Raw genomic sequence first — 23,327 nt, 5'->3', positions numbered from 1 at the left:
AGGAGTCAGCGATTCATCAGTCTAATATCACACCCAGTGCTCATTACGCCAAGTGACCTCCTTACTGCCCACCCCCCCCCCTTCCCCTCCAGCAGCCCTCAGTTTGTTTCCTAATGATTAAGAGTCTCCTAGGGTTTGTCTTCCTCTCTGATTTTGTCTTGTTCTATTTATCCCTCTCTTCCCCTACGATCCTGTTTTGTTTCTTAAGTTCCACCTATGAGTGAGGTCCTATGACAATTGTCTTTTCTCCGATTGACTTATTTCATTTCGCTTAATACCCTCTACTTGCATCCATGTCGTTGCAAATGGCAAGATTTCATCCTCTCGATGGCTGCGTAATATTCCATTTTATATATACACCACATCTTCTTCCTCTGTTCCTCTGTCGATGGCCATCTGGGTTTGGCGACTGTGGCCACTGCTGCTATGAGCGTCGGGGGCCTTATGTCCATGCACCGTGCTTTAGGGAAGTTGAGCGGACGTGGGTCTCCGGGTAGAAATGTGACAAGGTGAAGTTTCTGCTTTTACCGAGAGTCGGCTGCGGGTTTTGCAAGGAGGTGTTGGTGGTCTTTCTTTGGCATCTACCCTTCACTCAGTGTGCCCAAAAGGATGACAGGAGTTAAATGTCAAGATGCCGATCCTTAGAATTCACCAGAAATAGCATCCTTTGCAATCAGCTGATGTGTCAATGAAGCATTTCAGTGTTGATTCAAAAACATGGTGAAGGAAGAAGGAAGGGAGACAGGAAGGAAGGAAAGACGTGGTTTTTAGGATGCTGCCTGGCAGCTAGGACCCACAAGGACCCCGGACTGACCCGGCTGGCAGGGCCGGGGTGCAGGGTGGGTAGAGGCGGCTCCCTCTGAAACCATGTGTGTCTCCCACGTGCCCCTGGGCTGGAGGGTGTGTGTGTGGGGGGTGGATGCATGGGTGTCCCACACTCAGACTGGCAGGCTGTCCAGAGAAAGTCGCCCCATTCCCCACCTGGAGAAGTGCCCAGAAAGGATTCGTGCTCCAGTGTTCACTGTCTCCCTCCCTCCTGTGGGAGGTATGGCCTTGTCTGCACTGTGGGAGACAGACATTGGGACACGGAAATAGGCCAGAGTCGGGGAGGGGTTAACAGGATTTCTCTGCCACCTGGGGGCAACCCTGGGATGCACTTGTCCTCCACCACACGGGATTGGGATCTCCCCATCCAGAACAGAGCACCTTCCTGCTTCGTTGTATTTCCTGCTGGGAACAGCCCCACTGAAGTCATAGAGGGGCTCACGGGCATCCACACACCACCCCTGCTGGGCTCGCAGGCACTGGCCCCTTTGCATAGCCTCCTTCTTGTCCCAGATCGGTGCTACTTTCCTGGAAGCTTCCCCAAGAAAGTCCACTCAGCACCAGGCTGGGAGGCCAGAGCCATGGTCTGTTCCTGGAACCCGGCCCCCCAGGGGTTCGATGAGTCACCCCAGATTTGCCCTGGGGCCTGTATCAAGGGGGAGCTGTGTGTGGCGGGACCTGGTGGACAGTCAGCAGCTCGCCAACGCTGTGTCTACCCCCAGCATGCGGCTGTGACCTGGCCGAGGGTGGCTTCTTCGTGCGGCAGGGAGAATACATCTGCACGCGGGACTACCAGCGTCTATACGGGACCCGCTGCTTCAGCTGCGACCAGTTCATCGAGGGCGAGGTGGTGTCAGCCCTGGGCAAGACCTACCACCCCGACTGCTTCGTGTGCGCCACGTGCCGGTGAGTCGGGACTGCTGGGCTGCTGGCGCCACTCCTCCTCCCCTCTCCCTCCTGCCTCCTCCATCCACCTCCCTCCTTCCCTCCTCCCTCTGTCCTCCTCCCTCCTCTCCCCTTCCCTCCTCTCTCCTCCCTCCGTTCTTTGTCCTCCTCCCTCCCTCCAACCACCTTCCCTCACCCTCCTCCCTCCTTCCTTCCCTCCTGTTCCCCTCTCCCTCCTCCCTCCTCCCTCTGTCCTCCTCCCTCCTTCTCTCCTCTCTCCATCCTCCTCCCTCCCTCCATTCTCATCCCCTTTCCCTCCTCCCTCCTCCTCCTTCCCTCCCTCTGTCCTCCTGCCTCCTCTCTCCTTCCCTCCCTCTGTCCTCCTGCCTCCTCTCTCCTTCTCTCCCACCATTTTCCCTCCTTCCCTCCCTCCCTCCCTTCTCCTCCCTCTGTCCTCCTGCCTCCTCTCTCCTTCTCACCCTCCATTTTCCCTCCTTCCCCCCTTTCTCCATTCTCCTCTCTCCCTTCTCCTCCCTCTGTTCTTCTGCCTCCTCTCTCCCTTCTCCTCCCCCTCCTCCCCCCATCCTCCTGCCTCCTCCCTCCTCACTCCATCTTCCTCCTTCCTTTTCTCCTTCCCTCCTTCCATCCCTCCTCCCTCCTGCTGGGCCACAGCTGGGAGGGGAGGCAGGGCACAACCCCGGGGTGGCAGGTGGACACAGGATGGCTATACACCAAGACATACCTTTGTCCAACCCCAGAACATGCAGGCCTCCACCCTTTGCCAGAAGGGAAGGACCAGGCCCTCCTTCCTGGGTGTGGTGGTGGTGGTGGCACAGAGGCAGGTTCGGAGGCTGCCAATGTGGGGCCTCCTTGGGCTTCGGTGAAGGAGCTCCCTCCCCAGTCTCCTTGGCCCCCTTGCTGAGCTCCTCTCCTCCCAGCATCCTCCATGTGTTTCTTCTCTCACATTGGTGCCTGTGGGGTCCACACTTCATCCGATCCTTGCCCACCCACCACCACCCCTCAGCTGCTCCCATGTCCTTGATCTGTGGGTGGACCCTCACCCACCCACTGGGTGCATGGCCCCTAAGCATGGGTATCTTCCAGATTTGGGGAAGGGTCCCTCTCTTTTTAGAATCTTCCCAGCCACCACCCCTATGCAGGTCTTAAAGTGTGCCTACTTGGGGTCCTGCCACGACCTCTGCCCTGGGGTCCCTACCTCCCCTCTCTTTGTCTCTCCTCCCTACTGCCCCCTAGAATCCATGAGAAAGGCCCAAAGCAGGGAGGAGGTGGAGGGTTGCTGCAGTTAGAAAGAGCCTGACCCTCCCAGCAGGGCCTCAGCCAGCTCCCTGCTCCACCCTGCACCTCTGGGGACTTAGGAGAGAGCCCAGAAGCAGCTTTCCCATGTGAGCAAACCTCCTGCACCCCACTCCCTGCCCTAGACACACTGCTCCCAGGAAGAAGTTCTATGTCAAAGATGCAAAGAGTAAAAAGAACCCCGAGTTTATCTTCTGCTCTGTTTTCTCGGTCTCACCACACCCAGTTTCAAGGGGGACTTTTTGAGTGTTGTTGCCAAAGCTGTTGTTTGTGGTTAGGGCTTGTGTGCTGGGTAGAAGTGTATGTTTTCATCAGAGGGATGCAGAAGGGAGGGAACAATGACAGGGAATATCTCTAATGAGAGTCACTGTGCTGTTGCAGCATGTGTGGGTCTCAGAGTTCCCACAAGGACAATCCAATGTTTGATTGCTGTGCACACAGCTTAGAGACAAGGGGACATAATCAGAATAAGTTTGAAAGATCACCTCTGGATAATCTTCCATTTTTAAAATAACAACAGAGAGCTCTGTCACACTGGAGTAACTGGGCCAGACTTACACCCTCTGTACACAATTGCAATACTCTACATGAATTAATTGTTTGGGGGCATTGGGGCACAGTCTGTGTGGGACAAAGAGCAGGACCACAAAGACAATGGACCCTGCAACCACCCAGCTTCTTGCCTGGTGACAGTTCCTGGAGTGGCACTACCAGGAGAGGAGGCTGGGTCAGGAGGCAGTGATAAGAGCAGCAGGGACTGTGTGCCAGGGGGAGGGAGCCACACAGAGCAAGTGTAGAAAACAACGTAGGGGCACCTTTGAGACATCACTGAACACAAAGCCATGTAGGCATAGAGGACATTTCACAAGGTGGACAAAGAATGGCCAGATTGCTGTAAGTTGAATGGTTCCCAGGGCTGGGAGACATTCAAGATGTGACCCAGGTATGCAGTGGGGATGCTAAGTTGTGCATTATTAGTGGGAGTAAAATAGCCCAAGAGCAAAGGCTACAAGCACCTACTGAAATGAAGGACAGAATAAACCTCCAAAGGTTTGCACTGATCTGCAAACAGGCTAACTGCCTTCCACCACTCTTCATAGGAAGACGGGAAATCCAGCCCTGAGCAACATAGCATTGGCAGCACCCAACATCCACTCAGGTCTTACTAGCCATAGAAGCTGGGCATTGAGACCCAAAAACCAGAAGAAAAAACCCAATAGCTGTGGGATCCAGAAATGAGAAGGATGTGAAACCAGCAGATGGTGGCTTTGAAACAGTATTGAAAATATGCTTAGGTATTTAAAGGAGAATGTGAATGTAAGAGAAGTCATATGGAAGGAATAAAAAGAAGCCAAGTGGAAATTCTGAAAATGAAAAAGGCAATTTCTGAGATGACAGATCCCTTCAAAGGAATTAGCAATAGATTAGGTATTGAGGAGGAAAGGCTTGGTGAACCTGAAGACATAAGAACAGAAACTATACAGACTAAAGCAAAGAGACGGAAAAGACTGGAATACATGAAGAAAGATTCAGGGATCTGTGTATAAAGAATCTTTCTGTCTGTCTGGGCTGAGAGGGGGAAACCCTGGAGGTGGGGGAAGATCAAATAATTGAAGAGATAATGGTTGAAAATTTTCCAATCTTGAAAACTATAAGCCCATGCATGGATCCAGGAATCTTGATAAACCCCAAGCAGAAAAACATGACAGAAACATACTAAGTCCATCATAACCAAATTTTTGAAAAATAATAAGAAGAAATCTAACACGGAAGAGAAAAGACCCACATGATATACAGTGGAATGAAAGAATGACTGCAGACTTTTTATCTAAACTATGCAACCCCAGGAGACAATGGAATAGCATCTTTAAAGAGTTATAAGGAAAAAAAAATCACACAATTTCCATACCATGGAAAAGAAAGAAAGAGAGAGAGAGAGAGAGAGAAAGGAATTAAGGAAGGAAGGGGAAAAAAGAAAGACTTTCAATAAATGAAGTCAAGACCACTAAAGAGTATGGGGTTGCTTTGTTAGGGTGATGAAAAAGTCCTCAAACTGATCATGGGGACACATGTGTGAGTCTGAATACACTAGAAACTGTTGAATCACACACACTGAATGGTATGAACGTTATGTACAGGCACATTGAACTTTGCAGATACTGCATTTTTTACCAGCTGAAGGTTCATGGCCACCTTGCATTGAGCAAGTGTGTCAGTGCCATTTTCTGACAGTATTTGCTCACTTCATGTCACTGTGTCACCTCTTGGTAACTCTCACAAAATGCCAAACTTTTGTATGATTATATTTTTCATGCTGGTCTGTGATCAGTGATTATGACTTGCTGAAAGTTCAGATGATGGCTAGTGTATTTTTTCACAATAAAGTACTTTTTATTAAGGTCTGTACTTTTGTTTTTAGACTTATTGCTATTTCACCTTTAATAGACTACAGTGTAAACATCACTTTTCTCTGCACTGGGAAATCAGAAGATACAATTGACTTGCTTTATTGCAATATTTGCTTTATTGAAGTGGTCTGGAACTGATACTGAAGTATCTCCAAGATGTATGTGATTAAAATAACATGAATAAATGTGTCTGCCCTGTAAAAAAAGATGAAGGCAAAATAAAGACTTCTGTAGACACATAAAAGCTAAGAGAACTTGTTGCCAGCACACCTAAGTGACAGTAGAGTTAGAAGAAGAAAAATGATGTCAAAAGATGTTGGTAAAGTACAGAAGCAAGCCATCAACTGGTAGATAAAATATGTCTGATGAGGGACTGCATCCAAAATATATAAAGAATTTCTGTAAGTCATCAATAAGAAGATAAACAGAAACCTTATTAAAAATGGGCAGAAGAGTTTAACAGACACTCCACAGAAGAATCAATGCAAATAACCATAAGCACATGCAACAGAGTAGATTAAAATGGTGGAACACCATCATCTAGCCACCAGAATGGCTAAAGCTAAAAAGGTAGGCGTTGACGAAGATATGAAGCTGAAGGAATGCTCATCTATTGCCAGGGTGACTGCAAAGTGGTACAACCTGTCTGGAAATCAGTTTGGCAGTTTGTTATAAACAGAGAGTTAGCCTGTGACCCAGTGATTCCACTCCTAGGTATGTACCCAAGAGAAGTGGAAGCACATGTCCACGGACAGACTTGTCACCAAATGTTCTTATCAGTTTTATTTGTAACAGCCCCAAACTGGAAAGAACCCAGATGCCTTTCAGCAATGAATGGAATCATGTTGTCCCTCATCTGGCCAGTGGAGCACCACTCCACAATGACAAGGGACAAGCTACGGATGTACACAGCCACGGGAGTGAATGTCAGGGGCAGGGCGCTGAACCAGACATTGAAGCCTATGTACTGTGTGATTCCATGTGCCTGCAGCTGCAATTCTGGGAAAGACATTTCCAATCCACAGCAGCAGAATGCCCTTCATGGTTGCCTGGGGCCACGGGTGGTGGTGGGGATGACTATAGAGTCACAGGGACTTTTTGCAATGGACAGAATGTCCCATATCATGACCGTGGTGTTGATAACATGAATGGGTGCATTTGTCAAAGTGTATTTCAATAAAGTTGAACTAATAAAATAATAGCTATCATTTATTCAGCCCCATCTGGTCCCAGGTAGTATGCTAGAGCTTTCAATGCAGTTTGTCCAATGGATGGATGGATGGATGGAAGGGAAATGGACAGATGGATAGATGGATATGGAAGGATGGATGGATGGATGGATGGATGGATGGATGGATAGATGGATGAAGGGAGGGAAGGGAGGATTGAATAACAACCCCATGAGATAGTTATTTTAAGTCCCACTTTACAGGTGAGAAACAGGACTCAGACAGGGTAAGGAACTTACTCTTGGTTACACAGCCAGAGACCCTATCAGAGCACATGCTCAGTCTAGCCCAACACCCAACACCCGGCACTACCCAGCCAGCAGCAGCACTCTAGGAGAGAGCAGCAGGGCACAATGTTGACGGCAGGTGACAACAGCTGCAAAGGCTCTGGGCCCTGAGGAGCCAGGTCCTCGGGATCGTCTCCCAAGCCTGGGGAGGGGGATCAGCTCATCCTGTACGTGTCCTGGGTCCACAAGACCAGGAACTGGCCCCTGGGGCCCCAGAACACACCTGCTGGATGAACACCAGCCATGCAAGGCAAGGGCTAGGGCAGGCTCTGTTGCGGGGAGGGACGCTGCCGGCTTGGGACTGGCCTGGGGCTGGTGTGACTGGGCAGGCTGCATGGGAAGGCCAGGTAAGAGGGGGCTCTGAGTCAGGCCCCCTAGAGTCCTTTAGTCATTCACTCACTCACTCACTCATTCACCCATTAGCAAGTACGTACTGAGCACCCAGATGCTCCACGGAATTGTCCAGCCCCGAGAAGGCAGAGGGCAGACCCGAAGGTTTAACCCGAGCAAAGGGCATGTCCTGGTGCAGAGAATCTTGCAGGCTACTGCCCCAGAGCTCTTCTCTGGCCAGGCTCTGCTGGGGAAGGAAAGTGGCCCCGGGGCAGCCAGGAGCTCAGTGGCAGCAGGTGGCCAGGATGGACACGGGCAGGACACCGAAATAGATCTTCCAGCCCTGCCTACAGGTGGCCTGTCCCTCCCTTGCTGGAGAGCAGCCACCTCTCAGGCACCAGAGGGGACGTTCTTGGTGCAGGGACGCAAGGTGGCTCTCTGCTGCCTCTACCCAGCCTGCACCAGGGCTGGGACTCAGTCTGGATGCGGGATTTCAGTGATGCCCAAAAATATCAGCAATCAAGGTACATGATATTTTAAAAAATTAAAAATTAATGCAAAAACATTCATGATAAGCAAAATGCTGAGCTTAAATAGAGAAGGGAGAGAATATGTGATACCTTTGTGTCTACAAGGCCTGCTTGTACAAGGCACTGACTTCTTCGAGGTCCAAGTGGGTACATAAATCAGGGGGCTTTGGAGCCTGAACAGGTCTAGGTTTGACTCTGGTTCTGACATGCATCAGTTGTCTGTCCTTGGAAAAGTTAACTACCCTCCCTGAACTTCAGTTTTCTCACCTGCAGAGAAAAAAATGAAGGAAATTTCAGCTTGGACAAATGTCCTGGAGTTATTACATGAGGCACGCATGTGGGGTAGCTACTGTAATTCGTGGCACCTGGCACACAGTAGGTGCTCAATAAATGCTGGCAGGTGCCATTGTTGCTGAACTGATATGAACAAAGCATCCTGGGTGGTCAGAGGAGGCAGGGGTGAATGGAGGAGGGGGTGGTTGAGGCTGCCTGGTCCGTTGCCATGTGCCAAGCACCAGGCTGGCCCTCGCTCTTCCTTACCCAGGGCTCCGCCATCCTGCCTGTTTGTGCAGAAGAGGACCAACCAAAGCTAGGGCATTGGGTATGAGCCAGGGCTCACACGGCAGGAATGCAGGGGTGCCTAGATGGGGAGGTCCTGTGTCCTCAGCCTGAGGTGCTGTCTCCTTGAGGCCCCGGGCAGGTGGTGCTATATGGGGGGGAGTCTTGCCCCCCCGCCCCCACCCAGGAGAAGAGCAGGAGGCAATCCTGGCTGGTCACGTGCTCTCTTGTTTCAGGTTGCCCTTTCCGCCGGGGGATCGAGTGACCTTCAACGGGAAGGAATGCATGTGTCAGAAGTGCTCCCTGCCCAAGACAGCAGGCAGCAGTGCGCACCTGTCCCAGGGCCTCTGGAGTAAGTGGGTGCAGAGGGGCTGGGGTGAAGGGAAAGTGGGAGGGACCTGACCACCTGGACCCGAAGCAGAAGCAGTGGGAGTGAACGGTGACTGTTGACAGACAGACACAGGGAGGGAACCAGGGACAGAATTCTCTGGGAGTCTGTGCCCTCCAGCCTGCCTCCTCCAGGAAGCCTCCTGGCTTCCTCTGGTTCTCCCCTGCACACACACACACACACACACACACACACACACACACACACACACGTTCAGCTCCACAGGTAATTCTAGACCCTTCAGAAACACTTTGGGGGAGTCATTGGGAGAACACTGAACTCTGGGCGCCTGAGGTCGAGAGTTTCTGGGTTTACTGCTCCATGCCCCAGGAGCAAGGCCCAGGTTTGTATGCCATGGGTATTCAAAAGATGCTTGTTGGAAGCAGTAGCAGACTGTCACGGAACAAATGTGGGCTGGAGTGTCCTTGAGGGTGCAGGGCAGTGCGAGAACAACGTGGGGCAGGCAGGAGCCGCCTTCCATGGCTTCCACGGCTCTTCTGGGCCAGATGGGGGATGTGGGGAAGGAAAAGGGGCTCAGTGCTCCAAGGCCTGCTGCTGCCATGCTCCCCGGACAGGAAGGGAGTTTCAGCGCCCGCCCTGTATGCCGTAGTCACAGTGGCACCCCAGTGCTGGGCTCGAGTGCCTCTCAACAAAGGAGATTGCCCCTGCAGGCTTCCAGAAGCTCAGGGCTGACCGAGGGGTCTGGTAGTAGTGAAAGGAGGCAAAGCCTTCATCCCCTGGAGAGGCCAGCAAACAGCAGTTCCGGCTGGTGAGGCTGTGGATGTGGGGCTTGCTCGCAGACTCCTCCATTCAAAACTTTCTTGTGGAGGACAGGATTGCCTGAACTTCTGAGAATTTGCTTCACAATTGATACTGTTAGAATGAAATCTGAAATAGTAATAAAAAAACTCGAATAAGCAAAATTGAAAAAGGGGGCAAGATTAGTTCAGTTTGTCCAGAGCTCCCTGGCAGCCAGAGTAAAAAGGGAAATATGCCCAAACCCGGACTCAATGAGAATTTGGTGAGAGTTTTAAAAGGCTCTGCCCTTTCCAAATGTAAATTTATTTTAAAATATCAAATTTACCTTTCCAGAGAACAAATGCTCTCCTGACCCTCAGATGGTCTAATAATGTGACCTGTCCCCTCTTCCAGTTCAGTGACACTCTTCAGCTTAGCACCTCCTTTGTGCCTAGAAAGTGTTAAACATTCATCACCAGCTCTTGGTTCCTGCGTGGACGTTTGCAAAATCTTCCGAGTTCCTGCTTCCTTTTGTGCCCAGAGCAGCTGTGCCATGCAGGAAGCCTCCTCTCCTTCTACAGACGCAGAAGTGCCCGGAGTCTGGTGGGGAGGCGGGTGAGTGCCAGGCACCCAGCTAGGGAATGGTGCCCCTGAGGCTTGAGCCAAGGCCTTCAGACTCTGAAGCCTGGGAGCTTACCTTGCTGTGACAGATACTTTCGAAGGAGGTGGCCTTGTTTCTGAAGCTTGACACAAGGGTTCAGGTAGGTGGGCGCTGAAGAGAAGGCTCTACAGAACAGGAAGAAAATGGGAGGTGCCGTGGGCCACCCTCAGACCCTCTGAGTGGACAAGGGGGGCTGCTGCATGGGGATAGGGAACAGAAGGAAACAGGAGAGATGGAAACCAGAGGGCAGACCCAGGCCAAGAGTCCCAAGCATGTCCCAGAGGCAGCGAGGAGCCATAGAGGGCTGTTGAGTGAGGGGTGCCGGGAGGAGCCTGAGCAGTGTGGTTTGCCTGCAGGTTGCAGGGCTGGGGGAGGTGCTGTGGCCCCCCGCAGTGGGGTGAAAGGGTGAAAGCTGCCTTTCCCCGGGGCAGCTATAACGGTAGGAGTCCATCTGAAGTTCTGGGCTCTGAGCATCCCTCGGAGTCCCTCTTCTGCTCTCTGGCCCTGAGTCTGTTGCTTAGAAACAGGATAAGCACTTGGCATTGGACGCCCACGCCATTCCATCCCTGGAGAAGCACACCCCTCCTTCTGAGGCTTGCACAAGAGCGGCTGCCCTGGGCCGCCTCCCGCACTGGAGGAGGGTCTCCTCCCCAGGAGGGCTTGTTGCTCCTCTTCCTCCGGGCTCCAGCTCTGAACAGGTTGCTGGTCTCACTGCCACAGGGCAGCCCTCCCAAGGGCCTGGCACCGTAATGTCAGGGACAGCTGTGGGCCTGGCTGCCCCAGGCAAACCCTCCCACTCACCCCTGCTTGCCCCGGGCAAGCTGTGTCCCCTCTCTGGGCCTTGGGACTGGGCACGGGATCAGAAGTATGTGTGGGCAGGGGTCTGGGGCAGGGTGGGCAGGCGGTGAGGCATTGGGGGCCCAGAGTGGGGAGCAGCTTTGTCTGAGCCAAGGGGCCCTGGGGCCTGTTCTTGGGCTTGGCCCCCCGTTCTGCACCCACGCTGGGTCCGTGCTTCACCGGCTGGGGCTCAGCCCAACCAGGGCATTGATGGATTCACACCCAGAGCTGGGGTCATACTGGAGCTGGGGCCCCTGGAGGCCCCTCCAGAGTCAGGAAGAAGTGGGGCGAGGCCGAGGGTCCACAGCCCTTCCCTCTGAGACCATCTGGTCTGTGGCCCTTGGAGCTTCTGCGTCTTCTTCCCTGAGAGAGGCTTCCCAATCCCCTGGCTGGCCCACTCCTGCCTGGGAGACAGGGCAGCGAGGCTGTGAGCTATATGCCTTGTGGGGTACCATGACTGCTATTGGGGTGCACCTGCCTTGTGGAGTGCTGCAGCCCCCAGCAGCCAACACCCACTCCTGGCCGCCTTCCAGCCACGCACCTCACGCCCTTGAGCAGCAGTCAGGGGTGGGTGTCACCGGTTTAGCTCTGAGCCCCTGTGCGTGGGGTGCACTTGAACGCGCTTTCTCTCTCCCAGCAGCTGCTCCCACTTTTCCCCTGTTTGGGGCTTTCAGAGAAATGACAGGTCGTGCTCATAACATGTCAGCATTTGCACGTTTTAGACGTCAGTGGGCTCCATGCCTTCTGAAGTCAAGCTCGGATTCAACTCGGAGCCCTTCCTGCTTTCCGACCTGGTTTGACCTGGAGGGCAGGAGCGACAGTGGGCCTGACCCTCTCAGTTCACAGCTGGGGCTCATTGCCGTTGCCGTGATGAGCTAGTCTATGGTGTGTGGGTGAGTGGGCGGCCTTCCCGGCAACCTCTGCCCTCAGCAGTGGGGACACACTCCCTCGAGGACATCCCCTCTGCTGATGACTCATCACCAGATCCTGTGCTGTCATTTGCAAAGCCCTGCAAAGCCATACTGAGCTCCAGTTGTGTTTGGAAAGTGAGGATTGCTGTTTCCGTGACAACGGTCCTTCGAGCACGTTGCTCTATCTCGGAGGTCAGGGCTTGCGGTTCTGAGGCTCTTCCTGAGGTTGCCGGGATGAGTGAGGGGCTGAGGCTGGTGTCCGGTCCGCGTCCCCCTGCAGCCGCAGCTGGCACGCTGACCTAGATCCTCTGGGCCCTCCCCTGGGGCAGGAGGCAGAGTGTGTTGTCGGAGGCATCCTCAGATGGTGACCGCGGGACATCGGGCCACCGTTGTCTTCCCGTCATGACAACAGCAGCACGAGTCCCAGCATTCGGCCCTGTGTGCATGGAGTTGGTTGTCAGACACCCCCGTGGGCCTAGAGCTGTTAGCTGTCCTCAGCCGCGTAACAAGTATGCGAGCCTAGATCTTCGCTACCCCCATAAAATGCATCCCCACTGTGCTGAGCACAGAGACTTGCATGACTTGCCCACAGTCACACAGCTGGGAAGGGCATCCTGGCTCCAAGGGCCACATTTCTAACTGCTCCTCACCCTGCCGCCCCGCCACCCCAGGCACGATGAGGGGTGGCGTGCTCCTTTGCTCTATGCGTTTCCGGAGAAGCACGCTAAGGCTCCGAGCTGGGTTTCTCCACTTGGGCACTGCTGACTGGGCCCATATGATTCTCGCCGTGGGACTGTCCCTTCCGCTGGAGGACAGTGAGCAGCATCTCTGGCCTCAGCCTCCAGGTGCCTGGAGTTTGCCCCCTCCAGCTGTGGCCATCCAAAGTGTCTCCAGACATTTCCAAGGGTCCCCTGGGGAGCACAGTCATCCTCGGTTTCTGTTTCGAGGCAGTGACCTGGAGCTTATAGAGCAAGCCTGCGCTCAAAGCCAGACTGCTCAAATCCACAACGGGCACTTTGCGAGGTGTGAGTTGCACGTTGCATTGTCCCTGTGCTGCTGGGGGACTGAGGGAGGGAGTGGGCTGGGGATGGGGTTTGAATGCCTCCTGAGCTTGAGAGGGGAGGACATTCTCTTGGTCCCCATTCATTCATTCACTCATTCACGAGTGTGTCCACTTGGCAAGGTTGAGCTGCCAGCCCATGCTGGGCCCCCAGGGTCCCCAGATGAACAAACCACTCTTGTCCCTCGTGGCCCTGGATCTCGGAGCTCGGGTCCAAGCGTCGGGTGTTGCACGTGGATTTGAACAGTGTGGTAACTTAGGAAAGCCAGAGCTTGACCAACAGTTTTGTGGGCATAAAATATTTTCTCTTCTTAAAGCCAATGATACCCTGTCTGCTGAGGAGAAGGGCAGGAGCAGGGGTCCGAAGGGCATCTGTGGAGCCCCTGCTAGGCACCCTGCCCGTGTCCCGTCCCCTTCTGTCCTGGCAGGAGGCACCTCTTTGTGCAGGCGTGGTGAGTGTGGTCTTTGCCTTTTGTCATTTAATGGGACCGCTCCACCCCACCTGTGAGGAACCGGGGGCCCACAGAGGACAGAGCTGCTTGGCTCACTGTGACCCAAAGAGTGCTGGGGGCCTTGGTGTGGCCACCCACAGCTGGAAGGCCTGGAGGCGGCTGGGCTGGATCAGGACCCGGAGGCCCTGGGACCCCGGAGCCATCGAGTAGGGACGGGCACACTGGGAGGGAGAGAGGAGGTGTGGGGATCCAGCCCAGGTGGGGACTGTGGGATGAGAAGCACGCATCACCCGAGGGCAGTTTGCCAAGGGAGGAATCCCCGAGGCTGCCCTCCTGGGGCTTGGCTCAGACTTGGGCTGACTAGGAGCAGGAACACGGGTGGGGTACTGGGCGGTCTTTCTGTGTCTGGGATGCGGCACAGATGGCCATGGAAGGAGGTCCAGACGGGTGGGCCGGGAGGGCTTCCTGGGAGGGGCCTCCTGGCAGGGGAGCGCCCAGGGGAAGGAGTGGCCGGGGGCACAACTCCTTGGGGCGGCACGTTGGCCAGGTCTCTTAGGTTCACATTCTCCTTGTCAACCGAAGATGATAGATGGGGCCCCCCGAGACCTGCTGCCTCCCCTCCAAGCAGCCCCCACCCTGCAGTGCACTATTGTTCGAGGGCACACCTGCTGTGGGGGGTGGGCACCCAGCCCCAGGCCATCATGGCCTCTGTCAGCTCCCAGCCCAGGCTGCATGCAGTCCGAGCTCAATGCATGCAGGGGTGAACTTTGTGATTGGTTTTCTACATGTTCACACCGGCTGGTAGGTCGCAGGGTTCTTCCAGCACACACAGCTGTACTGTCCCCTCTGTCCCCTCTGTCCCCTCCCACAGGTTGGCTCTAGGCACTTTTGCCTCTGGTAATCCAGTGGTCTGGTCCCACATGCCTCTGGCCCATAGTGATGATGTCTGTGTCCTGTTCTTTCAGGTTGTGGAGGCTGCGGCACAGAAATAAAAAATGGCCAGTCCCTGGTGGCTTTGGAGAAACACTGGCATTTGGGCTGTTTTAAGTGTGAGACGTGCGGGAAGCAGTTGGATGCAGAGTACATTAGCAAGTGAGTGGCGGGCTCCTCCCACGTCCCTCCTGTGGTCGCTCCTGTCCTGTCAGGCCCTATGTGTTTGTCCCCCTACCTGGCATCTCTTCCTAGCAGCCTGGCTTCCTCAGTGTGGTCTGCAAAAACCTCAGCTCCAATTCTGTGGATCAAAACAGAGACCGTGCCCTGCTCTCTGCCTTTGTAAATGCGTCCCCTTGCCTGTCCCCAGGGGTCACCCTCATGAGGCCCCTGGGTCACCTGTAGCTTGCACGGTGGAGGCCAGCTGACTCCAGCAGCGGGAGTGAGGGGAAGAGGGCTGAGCCACCACAGCTGTCACAGAGCTGATGGAGAACTCAGCTCCAGCTCCAACTTCTGCAGTGCCTGGCCATCTGGCTGCTGCTCCTGGCCGACCCCATATCCCAGACCCCAGACGTGTGGCCAGGATGCCGTGATGGGTTGGAGGGCACATCTTATCCGAAAGCTGTGCAGATGGAGCCTCTGGGAGATCTTAGCCCCGAGCAGAAGCAGCTGGTTTGCCAGGAAGGGGTGCGTTTCAGCCCCTGGCATTGGGGACTATGTCAGGGAAGCCCCTCTGGCCCAGAGTTAGGGAGACAGCTGAAAGGTGCAGAGCAGGCTCCTTTCTGCGATTTGGGGGGCTCTGTGGGCAGCTCATTTGGGAGAGCCTGCGGGTTCTCGATGCCTGAGGGAGCAGAACTGGCCCAGGAACTGTCTGTGTGATAGAACCACACAGAATGAAACCCGTGTGTGTGCGCACACACATGCACACACATGCACGTACACACATTCGCACACATGCACACATGGGTGCATATACACATGCACACACATGCGCGGACATGCATTCACACACATGCATGCACATGCACACACATGCACACACCCGCATGTACACATTCATCTCACATGCATGCACAAAGTGCACATGCACACGCATTCACACACATGCATGCACATATCCATGCACACGCACGCACACATGCATACATGCACACACATGTGTACACACATCCACACATCAATGCACACACATTCACGCATGCACACACATGCCTCCACATATGCATGCACACACATTCAGACACACGCACATACGCACACACGGGTGCATACACACATTCACACATGCACGCACACATCCACACACAGGTACACATGCATGCACATATGCATGCACATGTGTACATTCACACACATCCACACATGCACACACTCATACACACAGACACAGTACAGCATGAGTACATGTCACTGGGCATCCAGTCAGGTCACCGGTGTGCCCCCTCCATCTCCTGATTGCTCTTGTACCCTCCCTGTACACGAGGCCACTCACGGGGGAAACGGGGTGACGGTGTTGGGGGGGTCCCTCTGTCTGCTCTCCTACAACCCTGGGTGAGTCCATACTCATCTCAAAACAAAACATTCTCAGTTAGAGTCCCCAAGCCAAGATGAGACTCTGTCCGGGCTGGATCAGGCGGGGGAAGGCTCTGGCCTCTCCTCTGTCGTAGTGAAGGAAAGGAGGGGAGTGACTCCCATGAAGGCAGCCCCAGGAGGCAGAGCGCTTTAAGATAAAATAAAATAAACGTGCCCAGCCTCCAGGGTGCTCGCTACTGAGGTAGCTCACCCACACGGCTTGCCTGTCACTCAGCAGCCTCCAGAGCGGTCCTGGAATTGACAGGGAGGTGCGTTGGTGTTGCTATGGAGATGTTACCTTTGAGCCTTCTGGGTTTGGGGCGCACACACCCATGGTGGGGATAACAGGGGCCCTGAGGTCAGTGGCATTTGAAAGGAGATCCTGAGGGCTCAATTTATCTCTTCATCTCCTGGAAGGAAGGGCTTCCTCCTCTCTGGTCAGAGACTTACCCTGCAGCCACCGCAGCCCCAGGAGCTCATAAACCCCCACTGCCCTTCCTCCACAGGCCACCTCCTCCAGGAAGCCTTCCTGTTCTATGTCCTACAGAATGTCCAGAGGGGGGTCTTAGCTCTGGTTTCCCAAAAGTCAAGAACTCTTACCTTGTGTTGGCAGCTGCGTAAAAATAAAAAACCCAACCTGGAGTAACGGGGCAACTTCCTCTGTTCGGGGGAAGGGAGATGTGTGCAGGCAGCAGGTGCCCCTCTCTGCCAGTGACCTCCACACCCAACTCCTGCTGAGCCAGGCCCAGCCTGGCCGGGGGTGGGGGGTAGGCCTCGTTAATAATGACAGTGGCCTTGGCCACCAACTGGCAGGTGCCTGCCGTGTGCTAGGCGCTGGCCACACCTTCTCGTCTTTAGAACTTACTGTAATTTCTCCCGTTTTGTGGTTGGGGAAGGCGAGGCTCAGAGAGGTTATGCGACTTGCCCAGGGCACAGAGCAGAGACATGGTCCTGTGTGAGCCTGTTCACGTCACAGCTGCCCACCAGCACCTCCCGCATGGAGCACAGCCAACAAGCCAGGAACCTTGGCCCCATCTCCGGGCCTCCCCTTGGCTGCCACAAAGCCTCCTGCCATTTCCTGTTGTAATAATTAATTCCAGTCACTTTCAAATCAGCTCCCACCACATGCTAGGTGCTGTGCCTGGTCGTGTGCCCGCACTACCTTCCCACCGGCAGCCCGGAAAACCAGCTGCCTCCCTCAGTGTGCCTTCAGGGGAGGCTCAGCATTGAAGTGAGTCGCCCCAGGCTGCCCAGATCCTTGGAGCAGCACCCAAAACCGTGTGTCACCTGTCACCACTTCCCCACACCACAAACGTGGTGGGCATGCCATAAATACACATGCAGAGTGGACAGGTCACCCGTGGCCCTCCTGACCCCTCCCACATGGCTGGACGCCTCTGCTGCCTCACCCAGGGGACAGAGAGGTGCTGTCCCACCTACCACCTATGCCATGTGACATTGCGTCCTCCTCAAACGTGGTCCCTGGCATGGGCATCTTTGTTCACACATGCTTAGTGGCTCATGATTTTGGAAGGCGCCCCGGACCCCTTTCAGAGGGAATCTTTTTACTCAGCATCCCCTGGAGAGTAAATAGGCCATTTCCCACCCACGTGCCCAACGTGGCCCAGAGTAAACCGGAAGGAAGAGCCCCATGGTTGGTGAGAAATGGCCTATTTACGGTTTCCCAGATGCAGCCCTTATCCCTGCAGCTGAGCCTCTCGAGGCAGCCATCAGCCCTCACTCAGCCAACAGGGCCCCTGGGCGAGCCCCCTACGAACCCTGACGGCCTGTCTCATTGCAGGGACGGGCTGCCCTACTGCGAGGCTGACTACCACACCAAGTTTGGCATCCGCTGTGACGGCTGTGAGAAGTATATCACAGGGCATGTGCTGGAGGTGAGTGGGTCTCTGGGTGCCCTCTCCGAGGCATGCCCTGCTCCCCTGCCTCTCACGGTATCTGCTGTTCATGTGTGTTTGTGCAAGAATTTGTGCCCCTGAGACTTTGCCTCCCCCATCCTCTCAGCTCTGCCAGGGGGCAGCTTCCTCAGCCTTACAAGGCCTGCTCCATGATGGCCAGCTCCTCCAGGAAGCCTTCCCTGGATGCTGTCTCTCCCGTGCCCTCTGCAAGCAGATGGAGTTGGAGAGGTGGGGGGTTGAGAGCTTGGGTCCAGCCCTCCCATGTCTAGATGGGGGTCTGAGGCCTGGAGGAGTGGAAGTGAGCCCAGGAGGCAAGACCATGTGCCCACAGGAGACCCTGAGTGGTCACCTGGCAGCCCCAGTCACACAGTGGTCATGGGGTAGGCAGGCTTTCCGGGAGTTGCCGACAGATCGTCTTTTGATCCTGGTGGGAGTTTCCAGGTTCTGTCTCTATGAAAAATACACGTAGCGTGCACTTTGGTACAGTTGTTCAGTAAGATAAACCCCTTGAGATGACCATACCCCACCGACCTGCTTGTCACACCCAGCCTGCCCCTCTCCCCATTCTTCAGCCCCCGTTGGCTCTGTGCTGGGGCCTGCCCATGTTCCCAGAGAAGGCACAGGTCACAGAGGACCTGAGGGAATGAGGAAGGTGCACTGAGCCCGCTGAGGGGCTAGGGACCCTTTCCCACCAGGTCACAGATGGGCCTCTGGGGGTGGGAGGATAGGTGGGGGGACGAGGCTTTCGGGCGCCCACCGCCATCCCCGACAAAGACTTCTGAGCCTCAGAATGCCTGGGTCACACTGGCATTTTAAATAGCGTGGAGCTGATGCTGAGGCTAGAGGCTGGAGGCTGGGGACAGTGGGACGCGTGGGGGTACCCCTTGAGAGTCCCAAGGGTTCCTGCCCCTCCTGCCCCCACAGCTGGTGCCTGGCACATATTCGACATCCCCAGTGCCACGGCGGAATTGCACACTGAGCGCTGAGCTGTTTGTCTCGAAAGTACATTTGATGTCCCTCTGAGCCACAGGGACAGACTTGTCATAGGGCCTCAACCCCCACCCACTTTCCCTCTCACTCCCTTCCGAGTGGGAAGGGGAAAGGGAAGGGGGTGTCAGACCCATCCACAGGGCAGTACCGCCTCTCCCCTCATTCCCAGGAAGGGAACCCCCTCAGGCCAGTGCATAGCGCGAGGGTCCTCAGGGTGGGTGTCACCACATGCTCCTGGACCGCAGAGAGTGTGCACAGCACACGTTGAGGGCAGATCACGGATAACGCGGGCACAGGTAGCTGTTTGGCTGGTTTCCTTCCAGTTTTTCCTGTCTCCGTGTAATTCTGGTTGAGACCAAACTGTTGATACAACATTATATTCTGAGTCTGTCCAAGTTGCATTTCCTAAGTAGCAGGTCCCCACGTTTTTGTTTCTGGTGGGTTTTGGGTACCGTGGGCCTTTCTGTTGAAAAGCTGCATGGGAACATAGCTCGTAGACCACACCATTCAGCGCATATCGCGCGCCGGTGGTCGGTATCCACGTAGACGCGTGCTCGGCGAATCTCCATTTGGGGGTGTTTCCATCACCTCAACAAGAACCCAATTTCCTGGCTGCCACTGCCTCAGACCCCGGCCCCATGGATCTCCCTGCTGTCTCCACGGCCTTCCGTCTTCTGCACGGGGCACGTGAACAGGGTCAGTGTGCGGGCCTCTGTGCCAGGCTAGCTCACAGGGTGGGGTGTCCAGGGCGCTCCGGGGGTCGGCGTGGGTCCATCTGGCATTAGATTCCATCACAGGACTATTCTAGAATGTAGTAAGCTGATTGTTTATCGTCGGACATAGCCCAGCTCTCTAGTTTTTTACTACGATAAACAGCACAGAGACGAACATTTTTTTTTTGGCATTTCTAGTTTTTCTTAAGATTTCTTCATCGAAATGCGGACACTCAGTCAACAACTGGGACCCTCTGAAGAGTCTTGACAGTTAGGAAGTGCTTTCCAGAAAGATGACCCTAATTTCCACTCTTAGCGGCAGCGTGTGGTGCCCCCACCCCCCCAGTGGGAGTGTAGTCTTTAGGAATCCCTGCGTGTCTGCGGCTGGGTCTGTGGCTGGGAACCTCAGTCCTCACTTGTTTTGGTGACTTCCTTACATCCCTCGATGAGGGTCCTTCTGACAGCCCGTCCCACCCCCAGACCACAGCGCCTGTGTTAGTCTACACGGGGGCGGGGTCTTCACAGGGGCAGGGTCTTCACGGGGAAGAGTCCTCATGGGTGGGGGTCTTCACAGGGGTGGGGTCTTCATGGTCTGCAGCTCCATCTGCCGGTACAGGTCACAAGATGGAGCTGTTGGCAAAGGGTTAGCGGGCATCTTGTACGTATGGTCTTGGGTGGTGATGTAATATTGACAGCCACGCCCTCTGAATATGTGGACGGAAACTATGACCTTCCTACGGGACCCGTGGCCCTATAAGTATTAGGGACACGGCCCCGTCTCTCCACTGCCAGTCGTTCAGACTGGCATTCCCTACAAGGCTATTCCAGACCCTCTACTCTCTCCTGGGTTCCCGCACACGTACGCTGGGCCATCGGCCTCCCCAAGCAGGTGGCAGAGCCAGACTTGAACTGGGGCTACCCGGGCTCCTGGCACCTGTGAGAGCACCTCCTGGCGTGCAGCCTCTCCCCGCATGTAGACATCAGTTTGTGTGTTGTTTGAGCACTGTGCCACACTGTGCTACCTGACGGCAGAAAGTGGGGAGCATTTCAGGCTCCGGTGGGCTGAGCTGTTGCACTGCTGGTGTGTGGACCTAGCCCAGCCAGCTTTGGGGCACTCTCAGGCATCGGCCACTGCACCCTGGGGGCGGGGGTGGAGACCCGACCCCAGCCCTGCTGCCTGCCTTCAGCAAGCGCTGTGCTGAGCGAGAGAACATCCTAGTAGCTCAGGGACTCAATGAGACATCCTCTCCGAAGTGTCCCCAGCTCAGTGCTGGTCCCGTGGTAAATACTGGGGACTGGCGGCTTCCTTATTGTCACCAGGTCATCAGCAGGCCTCCCCTCTGTGGGTGACTCCATGTGCACTGTATGTCCTTGATATTTAATGCTGGACCAAATATAGAATGGGGGGGTTCGGCGCCCACCAACGTGCTCTCAGGTTTAGCTTCAGGAAGGGACCATCTTAATTACGAAGAACAGGAGAGAAACAGGTCTGGATTTTCCTCCTCGTCAGTGGTGGGGGATGTAGGGCCTCCCAGGGAAGATTAATGCTTTTGTTTTCGAGTTCCCCAGCGTGGCTGAGTCGGCGGGCTCTTGCAAAGCTCTGAGCATCCTCCTTGCGAGGCGGCAGCTGCGGGCGGGCAGAGACGAGCCTGGCTCCGCAGAAGGGGAGCCATTGCCGCCGACGCGCCACCACCTGAACTTGGCCCAGAGCGTGCTGGAGCCCTGCTGGGCAGGCAGCAGGCTCTCGGGGGGGCAGTAGGTGGCAGGATCTGAAAAAGAAGGAACAGGACCCAGATGTCTGGCTGAAGGCAGAGGGTGCCCGTCTTCACGGTCACACTGCCCGTTCCAGCCGACCTGCCTAGGGAGCGGGCACCGGAAAGGGGCCGTGGGGGCTGGCCGATTGGATCGGGCTCTGTTTCGAGGACCCCGTGCAGGTAGGAAGCCTGGCCAGGCGCTTCAGAGGGCTGATGGGGAGGCTGCAGAAGCCATGCTGGGTGGCACGTGGGTGGGCTTGCAGGGAGCTGGGACAGATTCTCCAGGTCAGACTCCCTGAGGCAGCTGTCACCCCCCCCCCACCCTGCTCTGTCCCTCACCAGATGCTTGTCCCACTCAGAGCTTTTCTTTCCTCGGAGCCTGAGCAGGAGAGCAGCCCAGGCCCCCTTCCCTGCCAGCAGGAGCCATCAATCTGCTGCGTCTGTGTGTGGCGGGCACAGTGCCATCTTGATGCCGGGCGCCAGCAGCGCCGGCCTGTCCGCCCGTGAAATGTGCATCTTGCCGCGATGCTGGAGCCCTTCCTCCCCTTCCTTAGTTATCCTAAATCTGTAGCATCATCTTCCCGGCGCCTTCGCTGAGCCTGTGTGTCTCGGGGGTGTCTGTCTTGGGGAGCCAGCTCCATGCTGGAGGGCAGGCAGGGGAGCCCTCTTGGTCTGGTGGGGACTTGGGAGGGGCTGTACGCCCCGACCCTATTGCGGAGACCGAAGGCTGGGAGTGTGGGGGCAGAGGTGGGGGGCCTGGGGCAGTGGGCTCGCCCCACAGGAGATCTGAAAGGTGGCTATGGGATTGTCTGCCAGGAACAGTGGTGTGACCAGACCAACTGGACCCCGACTTTAATAAGGGGGTGTTGAGTGAGGGGGAGGAGGGGGAGTCCCTGCTCAATCCTGGCCTTCACCCCACCCCTCCCTTGTTCTCTGCCAGTTGGAGTGCTTCCCCACACAGCCCCTGCCCTCCTTAACCCTTGAGGTGCTGCTGTCTGAGCCCCACCTGCCTGGAGCAGCCCGCTGTCTCCATGAGAAGCCCAGGGTCCCTCCTGGACCACTATTTATTCCTCCCTCCCTCTCTCCCTCCCCCTGCCTGCCTTCCCTTCTCTCTTAACCACACCCCCCCACCAAACTACAGACCCTCTGATCACTCACTGTCCCCTGTTCCGGGCTGGCAGCTACTGGGCTTCCTGCCTGCACCTGACCCATTCCCAGGAGACCTGGTTGGTGCGGGGGCAGGCGTCTCGCAGGCAAGGTCCCACCCCAGGGCAGGCAGCCCCTAAACATTTCTTCATTTCAAATAAGCCATCCCCTGGGGCTACAGGACCTGGGTTATTTGCTTTCCTGTCTTCCTTTGGCGTGCTTCCTTTTCACCCTCCTAAGTAGGTATGATTGATAAAAATCAATGAGAAAAAATATATTCCAAAGAGACAAAAGCATGTCCTCAGGACAGAAACAAAGGCAACTTCCCAAGGCCTCACTGCTCCCTCTCTTTTTGTAATTTGATGAATGTGTTTATTGAAAAAAAAAAAAACAACAACAAACATATTCAGAGGGAACACCTATTTGTCATAAAATAAACTGAAAGCTCATCCATAATGAACGCTGTCACCCAGACTAAGCCGTGTTACCATTTAGAAATCACTGTTTTAGATCGTGTGTACACGTACACAGATGAGCACACGGTACGGTCTCTGTGACACGGCGGAGACCCCAAGCCGAGTGAACACGTGGGGTCAGTGATGGGGACAATGGCAGGGGTGAGGACAGGGGCTCGGGGAGGGGCTGCCGATGGCTCTAGGGATTCGTGTGCAGGGCCCTGCGTGGTGAGGAGCTGGGCTGTTCTTCTGCGGGGGATGGAGCTCCTGGGGGTGCCCTAGGTTGTGGAGCCGATCCGGGAAGTCTGTGCGGTTGCCAGACGCTCCTGCCCAAGGCTTTGGTTGGCTTCACGGTGCATTTTGTTATCTGGACGCACGCTGGCGATGAGGTCTTTTCAGATCTGGGTTCGGTTCTGGCCATTCAACAAGGAAGCTCAA

The 23,327-nt window shown here is 55.3% G+C and overlaps 1 protein-coding gene across 10 annotated transcripts in view; it reads left to right on the top strand.

Moving 5' to 3' along the window:
- ABLIM2 (actin binding LIM protein family member 2) overlaps positions 1–23,327 on the top strand; it is a 134,009-nt gene that overhangs the window by 41,823 nt on the left and 68,859 nt on the right. For all 10 annotated transcript variants that reach the window (XM_032855603.1, XM_032855584.1, XM_032855669.1 and 7 more), the window contains exons 3-6: positions 1,548–1,731; positions 8,603–8,718; positions 14,379–14,505; positions 17,717–17,810. In XM_032855603.1, coding sequence (XP_032711494.1) covers positions 1,548–1,731; positions 8,603–8,718; positions 14,379–14,505; positions 17,717–17,810 — 521 coding nt within the window. The remainder of the gene's footprint in view (positions 1–1,547; positions 1,732–8,602; positions 8,719–14,378; positions 14,506–17,716; positions 17,811–23,327) is intronic.

Source organism: Lontra canadensis, unplaced genomic scaffold, assembly GCF_010015895.1.
Source record: "Lontra canadensis isolate GAN:19392208 unplaced genomic scaffold, GSC_riverotter_1.0 scaffold1, whole genome shotgun sequence".
Taxonomy (NCBI): Eukaryota; Metazoa; Chordata; class Mammalia; order Carnivora; family Mustelidae; genus Lontra; species Lontra canadensis.
The sequence above is the reverse complement of the archived record's forward strand: the minus strand, read 5'-3'. Positions and strand labels throughout refer to the sequence as shown.